At 39.4% G+C, this 19,860-nt stretch overlaps 1 protein-coding gene across 7 annotated transcripts in view; it reads left to right on the top strand.

The window, feature by feature from the left end:
• Nucleotides 1-2,217: 2,217 nt before the first annotated feature.
• Nucleotides 2,218-19,860, top strand: part of LOC140516598 (E3 ubiquitin-protein ligase Mdm2-like) — a 29,567-nt gene continuing 11,924 nt past the window's right edge. Inside the window, exons 1-8 of one of the 7 annotated variants that reach the window (XM_072627577.1) lie at nt 2,218-2,304; nt 2,462-2,595; nt 2,725-2,809; nt 8,121-8,254; nt 9,346-9,395; nt 13,053-13,120; nt 13,241-13,334; nt 15,071-15,231. In XM_072627577.1, the coding sequence (XP_072483678.1) occupies nt 2,744-2,809; nt 8,121-8,254; nt 9,346-9,395; nt 13,053-13,120; nt 13,241-13,334; nt 15,071-15,231 (573 nt within the window). In that variant the 5' untranslated portion in view covers nt 2,218-2,304; nt 2,462-2,595; nt 2,725-2,743. The other 6 variants (XM_072627579.1, XM_072627576.1, XM_072627581.1 and 3 more) reach the window with 6 other exon arrangements.

The raw sequence follows: 19,860 nt of genomic DNA, 5'->3' as shown, positions 1-19,860 counted from the left end.
TCTGTTGACCTAAAAACTTAAAAAGAAAGGCAACAGGCTGAATGCATATGTGTGGGATGGCTCAGGTCCCTACATAAATCAGTTACTCAGAGGCCTCTCAAAGTGATGACAGAAAAGTGATTTATTCGATTCTCGAGAAGCGGGGCTCACCTGTAGGAGTAGGAAAGCCGAAGACAAAAATCAGGACAGTGATTTATAAACCCTAACGCAAGTCCCTCCTCCCCCCACTGACCATTATCCTCATTAGCTGAGGATATGGTCTTACATTCTAGACACGAAATCTAACGAATCCCTTTGAAATGAAGACATCGAGGAATTACGCAAGTTTTGTCGAATCATTGAGACCCCAGTACACCACACAGTTTTATACCTTATATGGAACTATTCTATTCCAAAAACACTGCAGCCCCGAGCCTCCAGGCCCCACCTCACCCTTGGGAGAAAACCACAATCTGAGGAGTCTTCACCAAGTCTATCCCACTCAATGCCAATAGAAGGGACTCCTCCCTAACTCCCTAGTGGATTTTGGAGGGCATTCTTCCAGAAGAAAAGAGAATATTATTCCTTTCTTCCCCTATGGCTACGGTGCTAAAATGTCTGACCAAAGTCTATTCAATCAACATTTCTGGAGTGCCTGTTTTGTACCAACTTCTGAGGACACACAAAAAGAAGTAAGACACGAACCTTGCCTCACGGAGTGTGCATGTTCAGAATTATGCCATAACGCAGAATACGCCCTAACAGAAGGACAAAGTCTTCCCTACGGTAGCTTAGAGAAGGGAGGGATTACTTCGGGCTCAGGGAATTCGGGAAGGTGTCTCACCCAGCCTTTTCCCTTGGTGCTGTTTTGTTACGGGTTGGTTTTTTCCATGTTCACTCCACCAGGCTCTTGTTGGGGAGGGCAGGGAGAAGTCTCTCTCAGTGAGAGTGGCTGTTTGGTCGGGTCAGCCATCACACATTTATTAAGCACCTCTTGTATACCGGCGTCTAGGCTAAGCACCGCAGATACAAAGAAAGGAAAATAAAAGCTCCTGTCCTCAAGAAGCTCACCCTCCCATGGGGGAACAACTACGCTCCAAGAGCTAGGTACAAGCACGATGGAGACGGGATCAATTGGGGATCCCAGGGGCGCAGGGGGCCCCCCAAGTCCTCCACCACAGTCTCTGGGACCGAGCTCACACAGGTCTGAGAACCACGCCAGTAAATGCGGACGGACGCTGAGGCGGAAGGGTTACGCCTAGGTGTTGAGTCGCGACAGGCATCGTGAGAGGCGCCCCAGGTATCGTGACAGTCGCGATAGGAGGCCCGGCCAACCTTAATTTTGCCATCTCCAGGAGCTCGTTAAACTGTAGAAGCCCGAAAAGGTTTTGATTTCTGTACCTTTTAAAATAGCGTGCTAGTATTTTTTTTTGGTAAAAAGCTGACTGAAGAAGCCCATTTTGAGGGCCGCTCCTCACTTTATGACTAAATAAAGCTTCGGTCAGGAAACTGGGAACACTTTGGGGAACTCTGGAGTTTGCTCTCCGCTTTTTAAAAAATCGTTCTTACTGAAGGTCATGTTGTTTTTAATTCTTCACAAGCCGGAGCTGTTCGTTGCCCTGGCGCCCTACTGACGAGGTGAAGCAGCGTCAACAAAAACACGTGAAGGGCGAAAAGAAAGCTCGAGTGAGATTGGATCGGCTTCGAACGGCAGCCGCTGCGCAGGCGCGTAGAACGCTCGGCGGCGCGCGCAGAGGCCCGGATGGACCGCCGCGCTCGAGAAGGTAGCTTGGGGTTGAGGGAGGTGTGCGCACGCGCAGATATCCCTGCGGCTTCCGGCGCGGGCCCTTGGAGGGGGAGGGGTGCGTGCTCGCTCCCGAGGCCCGGCTGCGCACCCGAAGACCCCATGCGGTTTTCGGCGCGGGCCCGCTCTGGGCTTCCCTCGGGGGCCTTAGCGCGCCGAGGGCCTTCTCCCCTCCCCCCAGAGCCCGGCCAGGGTCCGCGAAGCGGGGTCTGGAGTCCGAAACCGCCCTTCCAGGGCGGTAGGGCCCCGTTCCGCCGGGGGCGCGGGCCGTGGCCAGCACGGCCAGAAGCGCCCCTCAGCTCTGGAGCCGGAGGTGAGGCCGGAGCCGCGGGGGGCCTCGCCTGGCCTGGGGGTCGAGGGGCGCCCTCCCGGCGGACCCTCTTTTCTGGGGCTCCGCCACGTCTCCCTCGGACCAGGAGGGAGGGGGGCGAACGAAGGGGCGGGTCGGCGGCCACCGGCGGGAAAGGGAAAGGAAGAAGCGGACGGTGTTGAGGAGGGGGTCTTCGCATCCGGGGACAAAGGTAGCCGGAAGTCGGGGCCGGCGGGCCCCCGTGGGGGTGGGGGGCAGAGCAGGCGAACCGGGGCCGGTTCTTCGGCAAGTCGTCGGGCGAGGTCGGGGCCAGCCCGCGGCTTGACCGAGCTTTTCCTCTTCGGGGTGGTCATGTTCGGCCCCGTCAGGCGGCGGCCGTGCTGGGGAGCTAAGGCCCGACTTGGCCGCGGGCCGCGGGTATGGAAGCCGCCACCTGCCGGCCTCTGGGTTTCAGGAGCTGTCCTCCGGCGGACCTCGGCGAGCTCTTCCCGTGCTGACCCAGGTGAGGGGCGCGGGCTTCTCTGATCGGGTCTCTCGCTTCTTCTCACGCCTCGTCCACTTTGGGGCCTCGGGTGCCATGGCGTCGGTTTTCTCACGCTTGTGTCGTCTGTGCTTCTTTTCCCGATTTTAGGCAAGTGTGCAATACCAGAATGTCTTCCGATGCAGACGGTGCCTTAAGCACCTCACACATGCCAGCTTCGGAACAAGAGACCCTGGTTAGTCTGCTTGTCCCCAGCGCTCTGCCTCCCTGCGCCCCGTCATCCGTGGGGGTTTCAGCTACAAGTGACGAAGCCCCGCTTTCCTAGGGTTTTCCTCTTGTAAAGTGGACCCCGATCCGATTGTCCCCCTCAGGCCGAAAAGAGAAGTTCCAATCCGACCGTGTAGGCTTGTTCCTAACGGGAGCATTAGCAGAGTGAGGTTCCCCCCCCCTAAATCTAGCGAAGGCGCTGAAAGTTAGGCTTTAAGTCTTATTCTTTCTCTTTCTGTCCTGTTCTGAGCTGTCCTGAGAAGTCTTGAAGTTTTCAGGTTAGGATGACTGGTCAAGATGTGGTTTATGGAGTCTTTAGAGGGAAATTAAGGACCTTTGGGAGCACTTTTTCTTTCTAAGTTTACATTTTGAATAAGAGAAGTCTTTGTCTCCTCCTTACCTGAGAAGTCGGTCCTTGAACCTAGGGTACAGGGCCTCTTGCACGTAGTAGACACGAGCTAAAATGCTAACTGGCCGCCTGGCATAAAAAGAGTTGATAGGAAATTTCAGAGGTTTATGATTCTATCATTATTATTATGTGCTTTGTTTTTAAGTTCTGGTAAAAAAAAAAAGGTATTATAGATATCTTTTTACGAAAGTTTGTACTTACTCTGTTTTTATATTTTATTTTAAAGTTGATTTTTTCGGAATGAACATTTGCCTTTTAGTTGAACATGGAATAGCTATTTCCATAAGTACAGGTTTTTCGGGTTGGATCTCAAGCTGTTACCTCATCGTAGCTGCATAAATTGAGCAGTGTAATTGTTAGTATTTGAGTGGAAAAACCCCAGAAGCTCTCTGTTTAGAAGAGTGTACCTTTGTTTAATCGTGAACCAAAGGGTTGGTAAGAATTAGAACAACTTTTTTTTTTTTTTAAATTAGAACTACTTTCTGGTGAAGTATGAAGTATATTTCTTCAACAGACGTGGAGTACGTTCTGTTTGCAAGAGTCTTAGGTGCTGTAGGGGATACAAAATAGAAAAGAGAAGGTCTCGGCCCTCATAATTCACAATCTAGTAGACATTGATATGCTGAATGTTTGAGATAGGGAGTCCTGAAAAAGTAATTTCAGGCCTTGAAGAACCACGTGAAAGTTATGTTTTGGGGGTTATTACATTAGGTTAAACTAAATCCACAAGGCTGTTTTTTTGGCTAAGTTTTTGACTTGGCAGTGGCAGGAGTTTAAGTCACACCCTTATGGAATAGTTTACATAGACTGATATCTCTGTAGCTGGAAAGGACCTTATAGGTCATCTAGTCTAACGTTTTCATTTTGCAGAGGAAGAAACTGAGTCACGGAAGTTGTGACATGCCCAAGGTCTAAGCTGATAGCAACTTGTAAAGCAGGGACTTGAGCTTAAGTCCTGTATTTCCCAGGTTTGGTCCTCTATGAAATCAAGTGCCCAGGCCCTAAGGAAGCATTGTAGCATAATGGAAAGAGCATTGATCTGGAGGAGAAGAGCTAGGTTCTAGCTCCAACTCTTACAGGCTCATAACTATGAGGACTGATTGCTTTACTTCTCTGGACCTCCTTTTCCTCATCTGTAAAATTAAGAGGATTGTTTTGTAAGATCTTAGGATTCTGGATGCTGTGATTCTTTCATTCCTGCCTATTTTAGACTTCCATGACAGTCCACGATGTGGCTTGATCAAACTTAAATGTAGGTAATCTATAGTCTTGGGTAGATGGTAGATTAAGGACTGATAGGGACCTTAGAGGCCATCTAGTCCCTACTCCCTCATTTTACAGATGAAGAAGCTGAGACCCAGAAAGAGGTTTTGAACCTGAGCCCTATGATTCCAAATCTAGCACTGCCACACCACACTTTATGATTTCATGTATTTGATTATTTTACGTGGTTACATACTAAGAAACTCTTGGTTGTAGAAAGATTTTCCAAGTGTTATAGATGATGTTTGTACTTTATAGGTTAGACCAAAACCATTGCTCTTGAAGTTGTTGAAGTTTGCTGGTGCACAGAAAGAAACATTCACATTGAAGGAGGTAAGGTATATTCAGAAATTATGAAAGAAGTACATTGTATTTTGAGATGAAATACAATTAAATTTTTTTTGTTCAGCATAATATAACTTACAGTCATGGTGAAATAGTTACATTGTGGAGGAATTTGTTCAGCTGCTAGGGAGATGAGATAGTAGAAGGAATTTGACTCTTTTTGTAGGTGCGTAACACTACTTTAATATACTGATGCTACTACTCAGTGGAAAATACTAGCATCAGGTTTCAAGTGGAAGAGACAGGGAGGTCACAGAGAAGATAATGTATGTACTTGGAGTACTATTGAGCTAGCTTACCTATAGGCACTTTGTATAATGTGAACTATGTTTTAACTCATGATTTATCCTTTATAAATAAAATAGAAAGCATTATATTGGAAGCATTTCAACTCTGCCTACAGTGGTATCATATGCAAAGTTGTGGCCTTACTTCTTCCCAAATCCTCCTCTGCTCTAGAATTCTTTCCCTTTTCCTAAGTCAGCATTTTTATTCTCATCGTAATTTGGCACTAATGTGATCATTACACTATTCTCCTTCCCAGAGTAATTTAATTTAAAAAAAAAAGATCTTTTTAGTCCAAAAGGATGTCTTTTGGGATGTTGATGGGTAGAAGAGAGGCCTTTCCTTTTACTCTATGCCTATTATAGGTTTCACTATTCTCTGACAAAGAGAAAGGATGATCATATCAGTTGGTTGAGCATGGGTTAGGGTGCTTCTTTTCCTTCAAGGCCAGTTTTGAAGTGAAGCGTTGCTTCTTAGCTTTTGTTCTCTAGGAAGAGGAAAGAAGAGGGTAGAAACTTAGAATATTTTTACCATTTTTACCTCCCCAACTAGGGGAATCGTTCAGCAGTGTGTACTTCCAGCCTGCGTGCTTCTTTTTAAGCTTCAAGTCAAATGGTATTGTTCGGGACCAATAATGTGAGTTTTACTTTTTTTTTCCCATTTCATATTCTGCCTCCAAGGGAATTTTAGTTTTCAATTCATTGCACATTTCTTAAACATGCAAAGTTTTGAGGTTTCAGAGACAGTGAAAATAATCCTTGATGTTGAAGAAAGAGCTTTCTTTTGAGAGATTGGAAATACCCTATTTAATTAACTACTTGCAAAAGTAATTAGGAAAAGTGGAAAGGCTTTCAGAAAGAGGTGGCACTTAGGATGTACCTGGAAGGAGTCTAAGGCTTCTGGGCTTTAGCTAAGTTTAGAGAACCAGAATTAGACCAGTTTAACTGGAAGAGAGATGGGGAAGTAGGAACTGGAAAGGGTTTTGATTCCCAGGTTTGAGGAGTTCATCTACCTGGAGCATTTAGCACAGGAATGATATGGCTAGACTTTTGCTGGAAGATTATTTTGGCAGTTACCTGGAGGGTGGTTTGGAAAGGGGAGAAATTGGAATAAAGGAAACCATTTAGGAAGTTACTGGAATAGTCCAGGTAATAGGTGATAAGGGTCTGAAATAAGGTGCTGACTATGTGTGTCTGAAAGAAGGGAATGACATAAGAGACTTTATGGAGGTAGAATTGACAAAACTTGACAACTGATTGGATGTGGAAAGTGATGAGAATCAAAGATATCTAAGATTGTGAATCTGGCTGACTGTAAGGAGGATGGAGCTCTCAACGGAAAGAGAAATTTGGATGAAGGACAGATTGGAGAGAAAAGATGAGTTTCTCTTCTGTATGTTTGTACATCATTCAGTTGGAAATGTTGTATGGAATCCAAGAGACTATTTCTGATGATGTTGATTTTGTAGTCATCTGCACAGAGATAACTGAATCCATGGGAGATTATGAGATGACTGAAAGAGGTCAAAGGGAGAAGAGAGGAGCACTCAGGACAGAATTTCGGGGACTTTATCATGTTAGTGGGTGATGATCCTGCAAAGAAAATTGAGGAAGATTATTTAGACTGGCAGGAGAACCGTAAAAGAGCAGGAACAGAAGGACAGAGAGGAGATTACATAAGAGGAGGGGGCATCAGCAGCTGTAAGTAAAAAACATGGAGGGAAGAAATGTAGCTGGGCTAGTGAGACTGTGGATCATAGGGTGTTTATTCACAGCTATAGCCTTGCAGGTGGAGAGGGAGAGCTCATACTTAGGAATTTAAGTAATTGTGGGAATCCAGGAAAGCAGTGAATTCTTTAGACATGTCTGTCCTGTGGTAACTGGAGTGAGAAGATAGGGACGTTAGAAGTCCGTGGTCAAGTTTTTAGTTTAGCCATCTTTGTCAGAACAAAATTCAATTCTCAGAACATGAATGTTTTGATGACTCATGAGAATATCAGTTTTTGTACTCTTAAGGCCCCCTTGGATGTGGGTAGAGTTTAACTTGCCCTCTCTCTGGGATCTCCTGGGGTTGTTCTCTGTTGTTGTTAGTGAGCAGATGATTTGTCTCGTGGTAGTGTGTTCGTAGGCTCTCGAGCTTTGTGATTGCAAAGGAACAGAAACTGACTACCACAGGAGAAAGATGCTAAGTCATCGTAGTTTAGAAAGCTCTTGTAATTTAGTTACTTTTGATGGCGGTATCACAGACATGAATCCAGAAGATCTATCAGCTTTAACTACACATCATTCTGGAACAGTTCTCTGAAAAACACGTTTTTATAGAAAGATTAAAATCTCACCACTCTTAACCTTGTCAGACCTTACTTAGTGAATTGGATTCTTAGTAATTTTTGAAGAAGGATGGTGATAAGCTTGAGAGTATTCAGGAGGAGGGCAGTCAGGAAGAAGAGTTTTGAGTCCATGACTGCTGAGGTTTGGTGGAAAGAACTGGATGTGTTTATCCAGAAGAAGCCACCTGAGGGATGTGACAGTGAAGTTCAAGCACTGTCACGTGGAGGAGGCACAGTCCTTAGTTTCATTGGACCACACAGGGCAGAACCAGGGACCAGCGGGCGGGGCGGGGGGAATTGCAAAGAGGCAAACTTAAGCTTTAAGAAAAAGTTTCTAACTGATCTCCCAGGGTGGAATGAGAGGTGGCAGACTCCCACTCCTAGGAGGTCTTCAGGCAGAGACTGAATGACTGCTTGTTGGGTATGTTACAGTTGGGATTCCTTTTGTCTCTAACTTGGACTAGAGAGCTGCCCTATTGCTCCCACTTCTCAAATTCTGTGTTAGGTGGCATCAAACCTATTCCTGAGAACTTCCTGGTAGATATGGTACAGAGGTTGATACTAATACTTTATAGCCTGTTTCCTATATACATATTTCAGATTGTGGCATTGATTTCTCTCTAGTCATAGATTTCATTTCTGTTTCAGGTTTTATTCTACCTTGGCCAGTATATTATGTCAAAACAATTATATGATAAAAAGCAACAGCACATTGTCTATTGTTCAGATGACCTTCTTGGAGATCTGTTTGGGGTACCAAGCTTTTCTGTGAAAGAGCATAGGTAAGCTGTTTCTGTTGACTTCGTTTAGAAATCCCGTTATGACTTCAGGTTTGTTTCTTTTTTTAACCTGTAGGATCATCTTTGTTTAGTGAAAGATTTTCTATAATTATATGTCATGCTAAACGTCATGAGATAGTCTTAGAAACTTGTATTCTTATGAAAACTCTTGAAATTTAATTCTTCAGCTCTGCATTTTTGTTTTCTCCAAATGCATTATCCCGTCTGTACCATAACAGGTTACTGATCACTAAGTCTGTAAATAGCTTTTGAAAATGCCTATTTCCCGTTTTGACATGCTGCTGTGAAACTTTTGTTTTGACATCTAAATGTAACTTAGAGCCAGTGTTTTCTTGTAGAGTTGAAATTCATTATCTTGTTTGTACATGATTTCTGATATATTCATGTTAGGTAATGTTTGATGCTGTAGCTGCTGTTGTGTACAGTTCAATTTTTAAGTGATTTCTGACCAGAAGTTTCATATATAGAAGGAGGTTGAACATTCAAGAAAATTACTGATTAGGAAAATGGAAGTAAATAGAAACATTTTAGCAGGCAACTAGCTGGTAATGCTAATTTTCCTTCTCTTTTGGGAACTAGAAAATATGTAATAATGACATGCATGGTAGTCACCAACTGTTCTTTACATGTGCCTAGTTACTAAAGTGATCCTTGGTTCCTCTGTAGATGTTAAACTAATAAAACAAGAACATCAAGTGATTAGCCTAATGTGAATGATAAAATAGAAATGAATACAATTCCTTTGTAGGTTGGATTCTTCTCTGTGAGAAAGATTATGTTTTTTTCCTTGTTTTGACAAATCGAGAAGAAATAGTACTAAGAAGGATATAGTTCTCTAAATCCTTAGGACTCATAAAATTGTCTTCTTTGTTGGCTTACTTTAGTACTAATTAAGAGAGGTCAGTTCTTTATTAAGAGAGCATTGAACTCTGTCACTTGCGTGCTCTGTCGGCCCTAATATGTTGATTCCGTTTGAAACTATTTAAATCTTGGATTATATTAATTTGAATTCAACCACTATGCAGATTTTTCATCACAGACATATTTTTTTATCTCTCTCCCACCCCCACCAGGAGATTGTATGCAATGATTTCTAGAAACTTGATAGTAGTCAATCAACAAGGTAAGTTGATTTTGAAAGAATTCCAAAGTATTTTTTGAATTGTTTACATTCTAGCATTTCATAACTAGTTTTCATTAAATGCAGAATTAATTATGTGGAGTAGTAGTTTTAATAATTTGATGGAATAATTTCATGCAACAGTACAAAGAAACTTTTTTTATGTAGTATTTTATAGCTTCTAAATCAGTTATGTGTAAATTTAAAATTAACCATGACCTTCTTTAAGTTGGAAATTATTGATTTATTTTGAAAGTTGAGTAATTTAGAAGTCCTTGGTTTGTAGAGGTAATCAATATAGCTAGAACTTAGAACACTGAAAAGTGGATTTTATGTCCTGGTTAATAGTATAATAATCAGTGGTCCTGGATGAGACCATTGAATAAGTATGTATCTTTTTGGTATACTAACAGAGTACCACATAGATCATTGTGTCTGAGTAAATGATAACTTGCTTCTCTGTCCCCAGTGTGTGGTTCTATTTCAGCATAGCCTTGTTAATTCAAGATTTTCCCGGGAAATCAGGTTGGTTTTAGCACTGACTAGAAATTAGGAATCACTAAACCTGAATTTCTGCCTTATAGCTGCTCCCCAGCCTCTACCTGAAATTCCTATCTAGAAGAAACCAAAGCTTCTTCCCAGGTCATCCCAAGACACAGCTGCAAGAGAAGACATATTCTATGTTCAATTAAAATGAACAAATATTAAGCACACTGTGTGAAAAGAAAAGGGCATTGGGAGAGGCTCTGAGAATACAAAGATGATAATAATAATTGAGATCTTTATATAATGCTTGAGATTAAAAAGCACTTTAAATATTGTTATCTCATTTAAACCTCACAGTAGCTCTGCATGTGCCTGGGTCTGTCTTTGGCCATGAAGTCTCACGGGTTAATGATTGCCCATGACCGCATTCTACTGAGTGGCAGAAACAGGATTTAAATTTAGGTCTTCCTGACTCCAGTTTCAGTGTACTTTCTGTTGTGCCATGCTGCCTGTGCCTTTGAAACTTATAAGTTGCTCAGGGATTACTTGTGACTGAATCTGCCCACTTCATTAGGGCTGGCCTGGAACTAGAGTTTTCCTGGGTTCGATTTTTGCATACATATTTGCCTGTGTGTTGTCCTTGCTCCCAGATTCTTTGTAGCTATAATATAGAAGCTACAGTGAACTCTCCAAATAGCTATTGGTGGCTTTATAACTATCAATTTCATTTTTCATCTCAGAAGAACATGTAGGTTAGGAGTGCTACCCTCGAGTGCTGTCATATTTGGCAGAAAAAGTTATGGAAGTTAAATGAAACCTTGGGCATATGGCATCTCTAGATGAGGGAATTTCCTGTTCCGTGAAACAAACAGAATTTAGACATAACTCCTTAAGTCTTGTATAAGGAGTGGAAATTACCTTGAAATCAGTCTTAATTTGTAGGGCAAGGATGTTTTTTGGCCAGTGAAATTTGTGTGAGTCTCTTGTGTGTAAAATAGGGAGTTCCTAGGTACACAGCCAATCCAAAAACTAGGAGACAGGAATCTCTACATATACTCGAAGATCTCTATGAGGTATTTCCCTGACAAATCATCATGGCTCTCAAGAAGCAGGTTCATCAGCTTTTTCATTTGGAGAAATGCTGTCAGGGTCACTCTGGTTATATGCCAGTCCCAGTTAGAGTAGTAAAGATACCTTTTGTCTAAGAGGATCTTGTGAAAATAGTTATTATGCTGTAAGAGACCACTGAATAGTTTATCTCCAGCCTTCTCAGTGTCTGTCTTTAATCTACAGTGTATCCAACCTCCTTATAGAGTAGAGAGGAGGTAATAGTAACAATTTTACCTGAAGGACAAAATTGTATATTAATGTTTCCATTTAAATGTTCTTTTGACATCTCAAACTCAATATGCTCCAAACTAAACTCATATTCCTTTCTAAGTTCTGACTCCAAATTCTCCTATTTATGTTCAGGGTATGAACACAAGATTAAGAATATGAAATCTGACAGTTGCCTTCAGATTTCTTTACAATATCTTAAATAAATGGGAATGAAATGCTGGCTGAAGATGGGAGTGCAATCTAAAAGGCTAGTCACACTGTATTTGCCTACTTTCATGCAAATCTAATAAAAAAGAATTCAAGTTTAAAAAAAAAAATAGGGAGTTCCTTTCAGTTTCAGATTCTTAAAAGCAGACTAGTTTTTAGGTCTAGACCTAGATTATTTATGCAGTTCCATAGGGCTTAGAAATAGAGGAAGTAAGAAGACTACTTTCTTCTACTAGGATACAAGCTATCACCAAAAGCTCACTGAAGCTGTGATCATGGGATTGTATACTTAGAACCAGAAGGGACCACAAAGGCATGGTAGATGCCTTTCATTTTACAGGAAACTCAGGCCCAAGGAAATGCAATAAGTTACTTAGGGTCACAATAGCACAATCAGTATTTGTACCAAAGTCCTCTGACTTGAAACCTGGCCCTCTTCTCACTGTACCATACTACTTTATCTGTTAACCTCATTCCTTCCTTATAACACAGTCTTTTTACTTAAATAGCTTTGAAAAACTTCAGTAAAATTGTCACTCAAAACAAACTTGATGGTTACATATGCTTGGGCCTAATCTTGTTTCTAAAATATCAGAAAATTTACTTTAAAATTAAAATTTGAGCTACTAAATTCATTTTGAATTTATATGAGTCTTAATCAGTGATTTCCTAAATGTTTACAGTTATATCTTCTCTTTGGTTTATTGTAAGTCAGAACCTGACTGTTACCTCCAAGTTCTTTCTGTGAAGCAACCTGGATCTCCAGCAGCCCCTATCTCCTTTTACCAGAGCTTCTACTGCTTTCCATCTTCCCAAACTTTTCTTCTTTGCAGCCTGAGCTTTCTCCCCATATCCTCTGATTACTGTCATGGCTGAGAGGTCCAGTATTGCCTGTATGTAGATAAAGTAGCCATCCATCTGTCCTCACGTTTCAATTATCTGAAAGAAAGTTACTCAGAATAGAGATTTGTGGTACTGTCTCCTAATACAGGAATTCAAAAATAATTATTACACTGTGTAATATAAATTTTAGAACTTTTCATCTGTCAAACCAAAATACATTTAATATGTTAATGCATTAAAAAACTTAGTATTTGGAATGATTTTTCTCTTGTTTTTATTTCTCTAATAATTTTTAAAGCCTTTGTAGGGAGCTATAGAGATTGTTGTCTTCAGATATTATTTTCTGAGTTCTTAAATATTCTTGTTTTCTCAAAGAAAATCATGTAAATTTATGCGAACATAGTGGGCTGTTTCACTTCATGTTTGTGTTAATAATAATAATGACTGACCCTTAAAATGTGTCTCATATTATCTCATTTAATCTTTCAACATTGTGAGGTAGGTACTTTACATCCTATTATCCCCATTTAGTAGAAGAAACAAGTTTAGAGAGGTTAAATAACTTTTCCATGGTCATACAACCTCTGAAATTTAACTCAAAATCTTAATCGAATTTTTCATTTCTAAATTTTCCGGGGAAAAAATGCTATTTTAAAGAAATATATTTGTGCCAGCTCTTAGGAGCATATTTGACAAGAATTTCAACTTTGTAAGAGGTTCATGTTTTGCATTTCCCAATTCAATGTCTTTTCTAAACACCTAATTTATATATTTTTTCCTAAGAATTTGCTAGTCCAGATACATCAACAAATGAAGCCAGCTGTCAGCTTGAAATCGGAAGTGATCAAAAGGTCAGCTTTAACCTTTCATTTTCTACTACAGTAATTCATTTGCCCCGGAAATTGTTTGACTTCTAGCTGACTGGTATTCTTAAGCTTAGTATTTATTTTGCATCTGTGTTGAATACTTAGGAGTCTATTCAGGAATGGCAGGAAGAGAAACCATCACCAAATCTGAATACTAGACCAACTACCTCATCCAGAAGGAGAACACATAGTGAAGCAGGTACATGGTGATATTTAACTTAGATTCAAAATTTTGTTTCATTTCTCCCTTGAAATTAACTTTTGTATTGATGGTGGTTGCTTGAAGGATTTTTTTTCCTTTGTTAAGTGGATGGATCTCTGTTCTTTCTTTTCATTCTCTGTTGATATATGATATGGGCTCATTTATTTAAGGCTGGCTAATTATTTTCTTTAAATTCTTTCTCATTTTTTTCTCATTAAAATGTTTTATTTTTACTGCAGTACATCTTAAGTATAGTTTTTCCCAGTGACAGGTAACTTTTCATTTGAGAAAATGAAAAATGAAGATATCTTTGAATAGAAAATGTAAAAGGAGAAAATTAGAAATGTGTTGAATCACAAATATGCTTATACAACACTTATGCTTTATTGATTTTGTACTTCTGTTATTGTACTTCTGTAAAAACATTTGAGTATATACCCTCAGCGTAGTACACTGTCATATAAATTGCTACATGAAACTATTGCACTGATATGTTACATACGTTATAAAAACACAAAAATAGAAGTTAAAGTATGACAGGTAAAGGACAATAGTTAAACTTTTTTTATTAATGGTACATAAAATTGCAATACTTAGAGTGAGAGCAGTTGAATATGTGCTTTATTATCTTTGAAAATCTTGATAATTCAAGGTAAAACATGAATGATAATGGATTGAGATCCATCTTTTAAAGATTACGAATAATTTCAAAGGATTTTGATTGATTTTCTGTCTTATTTAATTACAGTTCATTGTACTGTCATTTTTATTTTGTAATTTGGCTGATGAAGGAGTAAGAGAAATGACATCCCTGCCATATTCATGTTCATTTGTGCTCGCGCATTATTAATGTTATCCTCAATCCATAGTTTCTTTGCAGAAATCTTTTTAAATCACTTGTCTATTTTGCAAAGGTTAGTGTAGATAAACCTAGATAATACTGTAAATCCACTCAGCCAGGAAAACAAACTGCAATTTGTTGTAATAATGGGGAAAGCAAATCAGTGAATGAGGGCACTAATCTCAACCCTTCTGTGTGGTATATCTCTCACTGTTCCCTTAGAACACCACACATATCGTGATATGTGACCCATCTGAGTGAGGATATTGGTACTAAGTTGTTTATTAAATGTTAATAAAGCTTAATTTTGCTTTTTTAAGGTATAAATAAATGTTAGTAACTTTAACATTTTTACATCTCAATGGTTTGTCTTGTGCGCACAAGTAATTGCAGTCATTGGCAACTATCTTGGCCTGTTTTAAATCATGGAGGTAATCTTTTGTTTAAAAGTAGCTCTCACTTATATTGATATATCCTGCTGAAGAAATAGGATTCTGAAGAAGTTGAAATGATTAAAGCCACCTTAGCAATAATTTTTTTTTATTTTTTGAGATGCCAGTGATAAAAGTTCATATTCTAGAATACAATATTTATCAACATACAGAGGAGTTGAAAGAAGAAAATCTCTTTAGTGAATTTTATAAATCATTACTTGTGGAGATACAAGTCTGCAAAAATGATATGTGTGATGACCTTTTATAAGACTCATTTGGAGGTGTTTTGGTAGATGTTTCTTTTCAGACGTGTTTGTATGTTACTGTTACCTTTTAGTCCATATGCCTATAATTTTAACTTTTTGGTGAAAAAATTGTCAATGTAAAGGTACACAGAACACTTTCTAGAATTATTATAATTGTATAAATTAACAGTTTTTTCTTTTTTTCACCAAAAGAAGAAAATTCGGAAGAGTTGCCTGGTGAAAGACACAGAAAACGACATAAGTCAGATAGTATTTCCCTTACATTTGATGAAAGCTGTGCCCTGTGTGTCATAAGTGAGATATGCTGTGAACGAAGTGGTTGCAGTGACTCAACAGAAATCCCTTCAAGTCCGGTAATCATTACTTGTTAAAATAGATTAGCTATCTTGTCAGCAGAAATGTAGGTAAAGGGGGTTTGAAAGAAGCTCTTTTTCAAAGGACAGGAGTATGGGCTTCTGAATTTGTGATAAGATTTTCCCTTTAAGGGGAGCGACTGTGTAATAACATCCACTTAGATGCAGTCTTGGGGATGGAGAGTTAGAGATTTGATGATAAAATTAATATTAAATGTGATGAAAGATACTTAAGAGAATCAAGCTTATATGGTTTTAGAAACTTGTAGCAATTCTACTTTAGTGATTGTAAAAGTTAAAAAAGCCAGGGCAGAACCCCCCAAATTTCATTAACCTAGATATTTGTAGCTCTTCATATGAGTCTGAGCACCATAACTGGTATATTTCCTAGTTTTTTCAGTTACTAGAATTTGCGTATTTTCTTGGAAAGCTTAATCATAATTTAAGGCAATGCCTATACGTTTCAGCCACCAGCAAGTATGTCATTGTCCATTATTTTCAACACCTACCACATAGGTGACGTGGTAGGTTTGGAAGTAAAAAAGGGCAGATTTAACTGGAAGGAAGGAAATACGGATGTGACATTATGTATGGTAGGACAGTATCAGTCTTGGTTTTTATTGAAATCTATCACATTTCATTAAGTACCTACTGTGTGTTGAGCATGGTGGGAGATATAAATCATGGCTTTGGTTTCCACTTTATCCAATTTATCCATCTAGCTGAAGGCCAGTGTCTTTTATCTTTGAAATTAGCTGTATTATTTTAACTGTTTTCCTGGCTATCTCACTATGTAACTATAATAAATATCCTTGACACAGTCTTTTATACTCTTTATCAGAGGACCATAGGCTGAGAGTTAAAAAATAATTTAGAGATCCTCTAATCTAACTCCTTTCCAAATCATGAATCCTGTTTCCAGTATGCCTAATCATTGATCATTTAGCCTAAGTGAAGATTTCCTCTGACAGAAAATCCATTAGTTTTTACGTTGGCCCATTTCACTTTTAAATATTCTCAATTTTAGGAGATTTTTTTTTCCCTTAGTTTGTACTGAAATGACCTCTCTGTAATTTTTTATCAATTTGTCTTAGGGGGTCAAGCAAAACAATTATGATCTTGCATTCACATAACAATGCTTCATGTGTTTGAAGATTATCATATCCCCTATAAAATGTTATCTTTTCTAGGCTAAACATTCCTATTTCCTTTAATGAAAAATACAGTGATTTAGAGTACTCCTCCTGTTACAGTTCTACTCCTGGTTGAATATTAACTTTTCACCATTTCTTCAAAAAATGTCATACCCAGAGCTAGATATAGTAGTTCCAATATAGTCTGACATGTCTGTCATAGTATAGTGTAATTATCATCTCCTTGTGCCAGGACACTTGGGTCTTTTTTTTCTTTTTTGTAGTCTTACCCTGTGATCTTATTGATGTAAAGTCCCAGGTGAGGAGGCTTCCTCTATTAATACAGATTAGCAACTGTTCTATAACCTAAAACCATATGGAATTGCTTGGGACACTGAGTTCTGAGACCAACTCTGTCTACTACTGATTCTTAAGCTGGTATTCATGGATAAATTTCAGGTTGTCCATGAGCTTAGATGGGGGAAGAATTACATATTTATTTTCACTAATTTCCAAATGAAATTTAGCATTTTCCTTAATTACTTAAAAACTTTCTTTTGAGAAGGGGTCCATGGGTTTCACTAGACTGCCAGGGTTTGGAGGGCATGATACAAAAAGGTTAAGAAGTTCCATGCTACCTCTCCTTGGATACTTTTCCTTTCACTGATAGTAGGAAGTTTTTATGACTTATTTTTCTGTTCTTCAGCTGGTCTATTGGAACTCAGAGCCTTGATCAATCTGTTGGAATTTGGAACCCTCATTGCTCCGTTCAAACTCAGGCTACCTTCATTGAACTATTAGAAGCTGGGCTCAAAATTTACCCATTCCGACCTGGATCCCAAAATTCTACCCTCGCTTCAAGGGGCAGGCCTTGTGAGAAAAAGGAAAGGGTTGTAGATTATTGGTGTATGCTGAGCCTGTCAAAGGTCCTTTTTACTCCTAGATTTAGGGGTTGGAGAGAATAAAGACAGGAGGAGTAGGGCAGCCTTCCTGGGTCAGAACTGAGAGAAGGGGGGGGCTGATTTTTAGGGCAAATAGGGATTTAATCTAGGTATTGTGAAAACATTATTGGGGGAAAGAGACATGGGGGCTGTTTGGAGAAGGGGGATGGCAACTGAGGGAAGAATCCATTTTCACTAGTAAAGGGATAAACCAAATAAACCTTGACTTGAAGTACAGCTGAATTGTTTTGAATAATGACTTTTATGGATTTTTTATGTTTTTACATTGCCACCATTTCAGTTTATAGCTCCTCTTCCCTCCCAACATATATACAATGAGCCCTGCCTTGTAACAAAGAAAAATGGGTAAAGAAAACTACTGTCAGCAACTTTTTGACAGTAGTCTACATCATTCCAAACCCACAGTTCCTTATCTTCTCAGAGAAAGAAGAGAAATATATTTATTTTCTCCTTGGGAAGGGGAGGAGCCCATACTGATCATTAAATTTTTTGTGTTTGGCTTTATTTTAGTGTAGTTTCAATTTACCTTGTTTATCATTTTTATATATATTGCTTTTTGGGCAGCTAGGTGGCACAGTGGGTAGGGTGCCAGGCCTGGAGTTAGGAAGATTCGTCTTCCTGAGTTCAAATCTGACCCCAGACACTTACTAGCTGTGTGACCCTGGGCAAGTCATTTTAACCCTACTTGCCTCAGTTTCTTCCTGAACTGTATAATGAGCTAGAGAAGAAAATGGCAAACCACTTCAGTATCTTTGCCAAGAAAACCCCAAATGGAGTCAGGAAGAAGAATAGGACACAACTGGACCACAGCAATTTATTATTCTCCTGTTTCTACTTATTTCATACTCTGCATTTCTTCATTATCTAGTGTTTTTTCTCTAAATTTCTCATATTTATTGTTTTTTATGCTACAATAATATATTATATGTTCATGCACCACAGTTTGTTCAACTGTTTCCTCAGCTAAATGGGTCCAGTTTTTGAAACCACAAAAAGTGTTGCTATGATTGTTTTTGTGTATGTGAGAGCTGTTTGTCTCCCTCTCCACCCCCCAGGACTATACTCTTAAGCATTGGGATCTCTGAATCAGAGATTATGAACAATTTAGGAGAATTTTTCTCCTACATTTTATTCCACATTGTTTTCCAGAATGGTTGGACCAGTTTGCAGGTCCATCAGCAGTGCTGTCTTCCTCATAGATCCTCCAGCATTGACTCTTTTCATCTTTTGTTATGATGATTTGCTGAGTATGAGATGAAACTGCCGAATTGTTTTCTTTGCATTTCTGTTATTAATAGTGATTTGGAACATGTTTTTGTATGCTTGTTCACAGTTTGTAATTCTTTTGAAAACTTGATATTGACTGCTTAACTATTGGGTAACAGCTCTTTAGATAATTTGTGATTATGATGATAATAGCAGCTAGCATTTACATGGTGTTTTAAGTTTTGCAAAGCATCTTACAGACATCTCGTTTTTATGAACTATTGAATACAATGAATTTTCCCATTGATAACTTCCCTTCTTATGCATGATCATTGTTTTATGATTCAGAACCATTTGGTATGTGTGATTGATTGGTGTGAAAACAGGCTTTTGCATCATCAGGTAATTTAGAACTAATGAATACATGCTGTTGATTTCCAAATGTAACCCATCCCAGTCTCATCCCTACCCAATTCATGCCCAAGCTCATTCTCCATCTGGTACGCCTATCCTACAAACATTGGCAAACTTATTTGATTGGCCGTCGGGCGTTATCTAGGCAATATTTTAATCCACTATTTTTTTCCAATTGTGGATTTTTAGACCAGCCTCACATTGGTGTGAGTTTATTTGAAGTTTTGTGTAGTGTTACAGGGGATGATGCAAAAAGTACAGTCATCTGATTAGAAGCATTTGGATAGGCTTGTAATTGATAAGGAATCCTTCATTCAGACTTGATGTAAAGTATATTTTTCATGATGTCTTGTTTGCTGTGAGTCTTATGTGATTTTGATATGTGCCTCCCAGATGCACATCTGAGGAGACTTCAAGTCTCCATTGTTTTGTTTTGTTTTTTGAGTCATATTCTTTTAAATCACTGAATAATAGCCAGGCATGATGATGCACATCTATAATCCTTGCTACTGGGGTAGGTTGATGGATCCCCTTGATTTCGGGAGTGCTGAGCTGCAGTGTGGCTGAAGCTAATGGAGTGTGCTAAGTGCAGCACCAATGTGGTCAGCCTTTGGGAGTGCAAGACCACCAGGCTGCCTAAGGAGGAGCAAACTGGCGCAGGTCGTAGATGGAGCAGAGTGAAGCTTCCATAACAGTCGGTTTTGGATCAGGCTTGTTTAGTGGCTGCTGTATGTTCTCCGTCTTGGACTGGTTGAGGAGACCCATTCTCCAAAGAAGAAAATCAGTGAAAAATAAATAGTGGTGTATTGTGTTCTCTGTATCTTTGAGTCAATAGAGTTGACTGTAAAGTTGTGGTCTTTTGTAGAAAATTGTCTAAGAAAATAACGCTTAAATGGTTTTTGTTGAGGTTACTA

The sequence above is a fragment of the Notamacropus eugenii genome, chromosome Y, assembly GCF_028372415.1.
Source record: "Notamacropus eugenii isolate mMacEug1 chromosome Y, mMacEug1.pri_v2, whole genome shotgun sequence".
Lineage (NCBI taxonomy): Eukaryota > Metazoa > Chordata > Mammalia > Diprotodontia > Macropodidae > Notamacropus > Notamacropus eugenii.
Note: the sequence above shows the minus strand (reverse complement) of the source record. Positions and strands in the feature narration are given on the sequence as shown.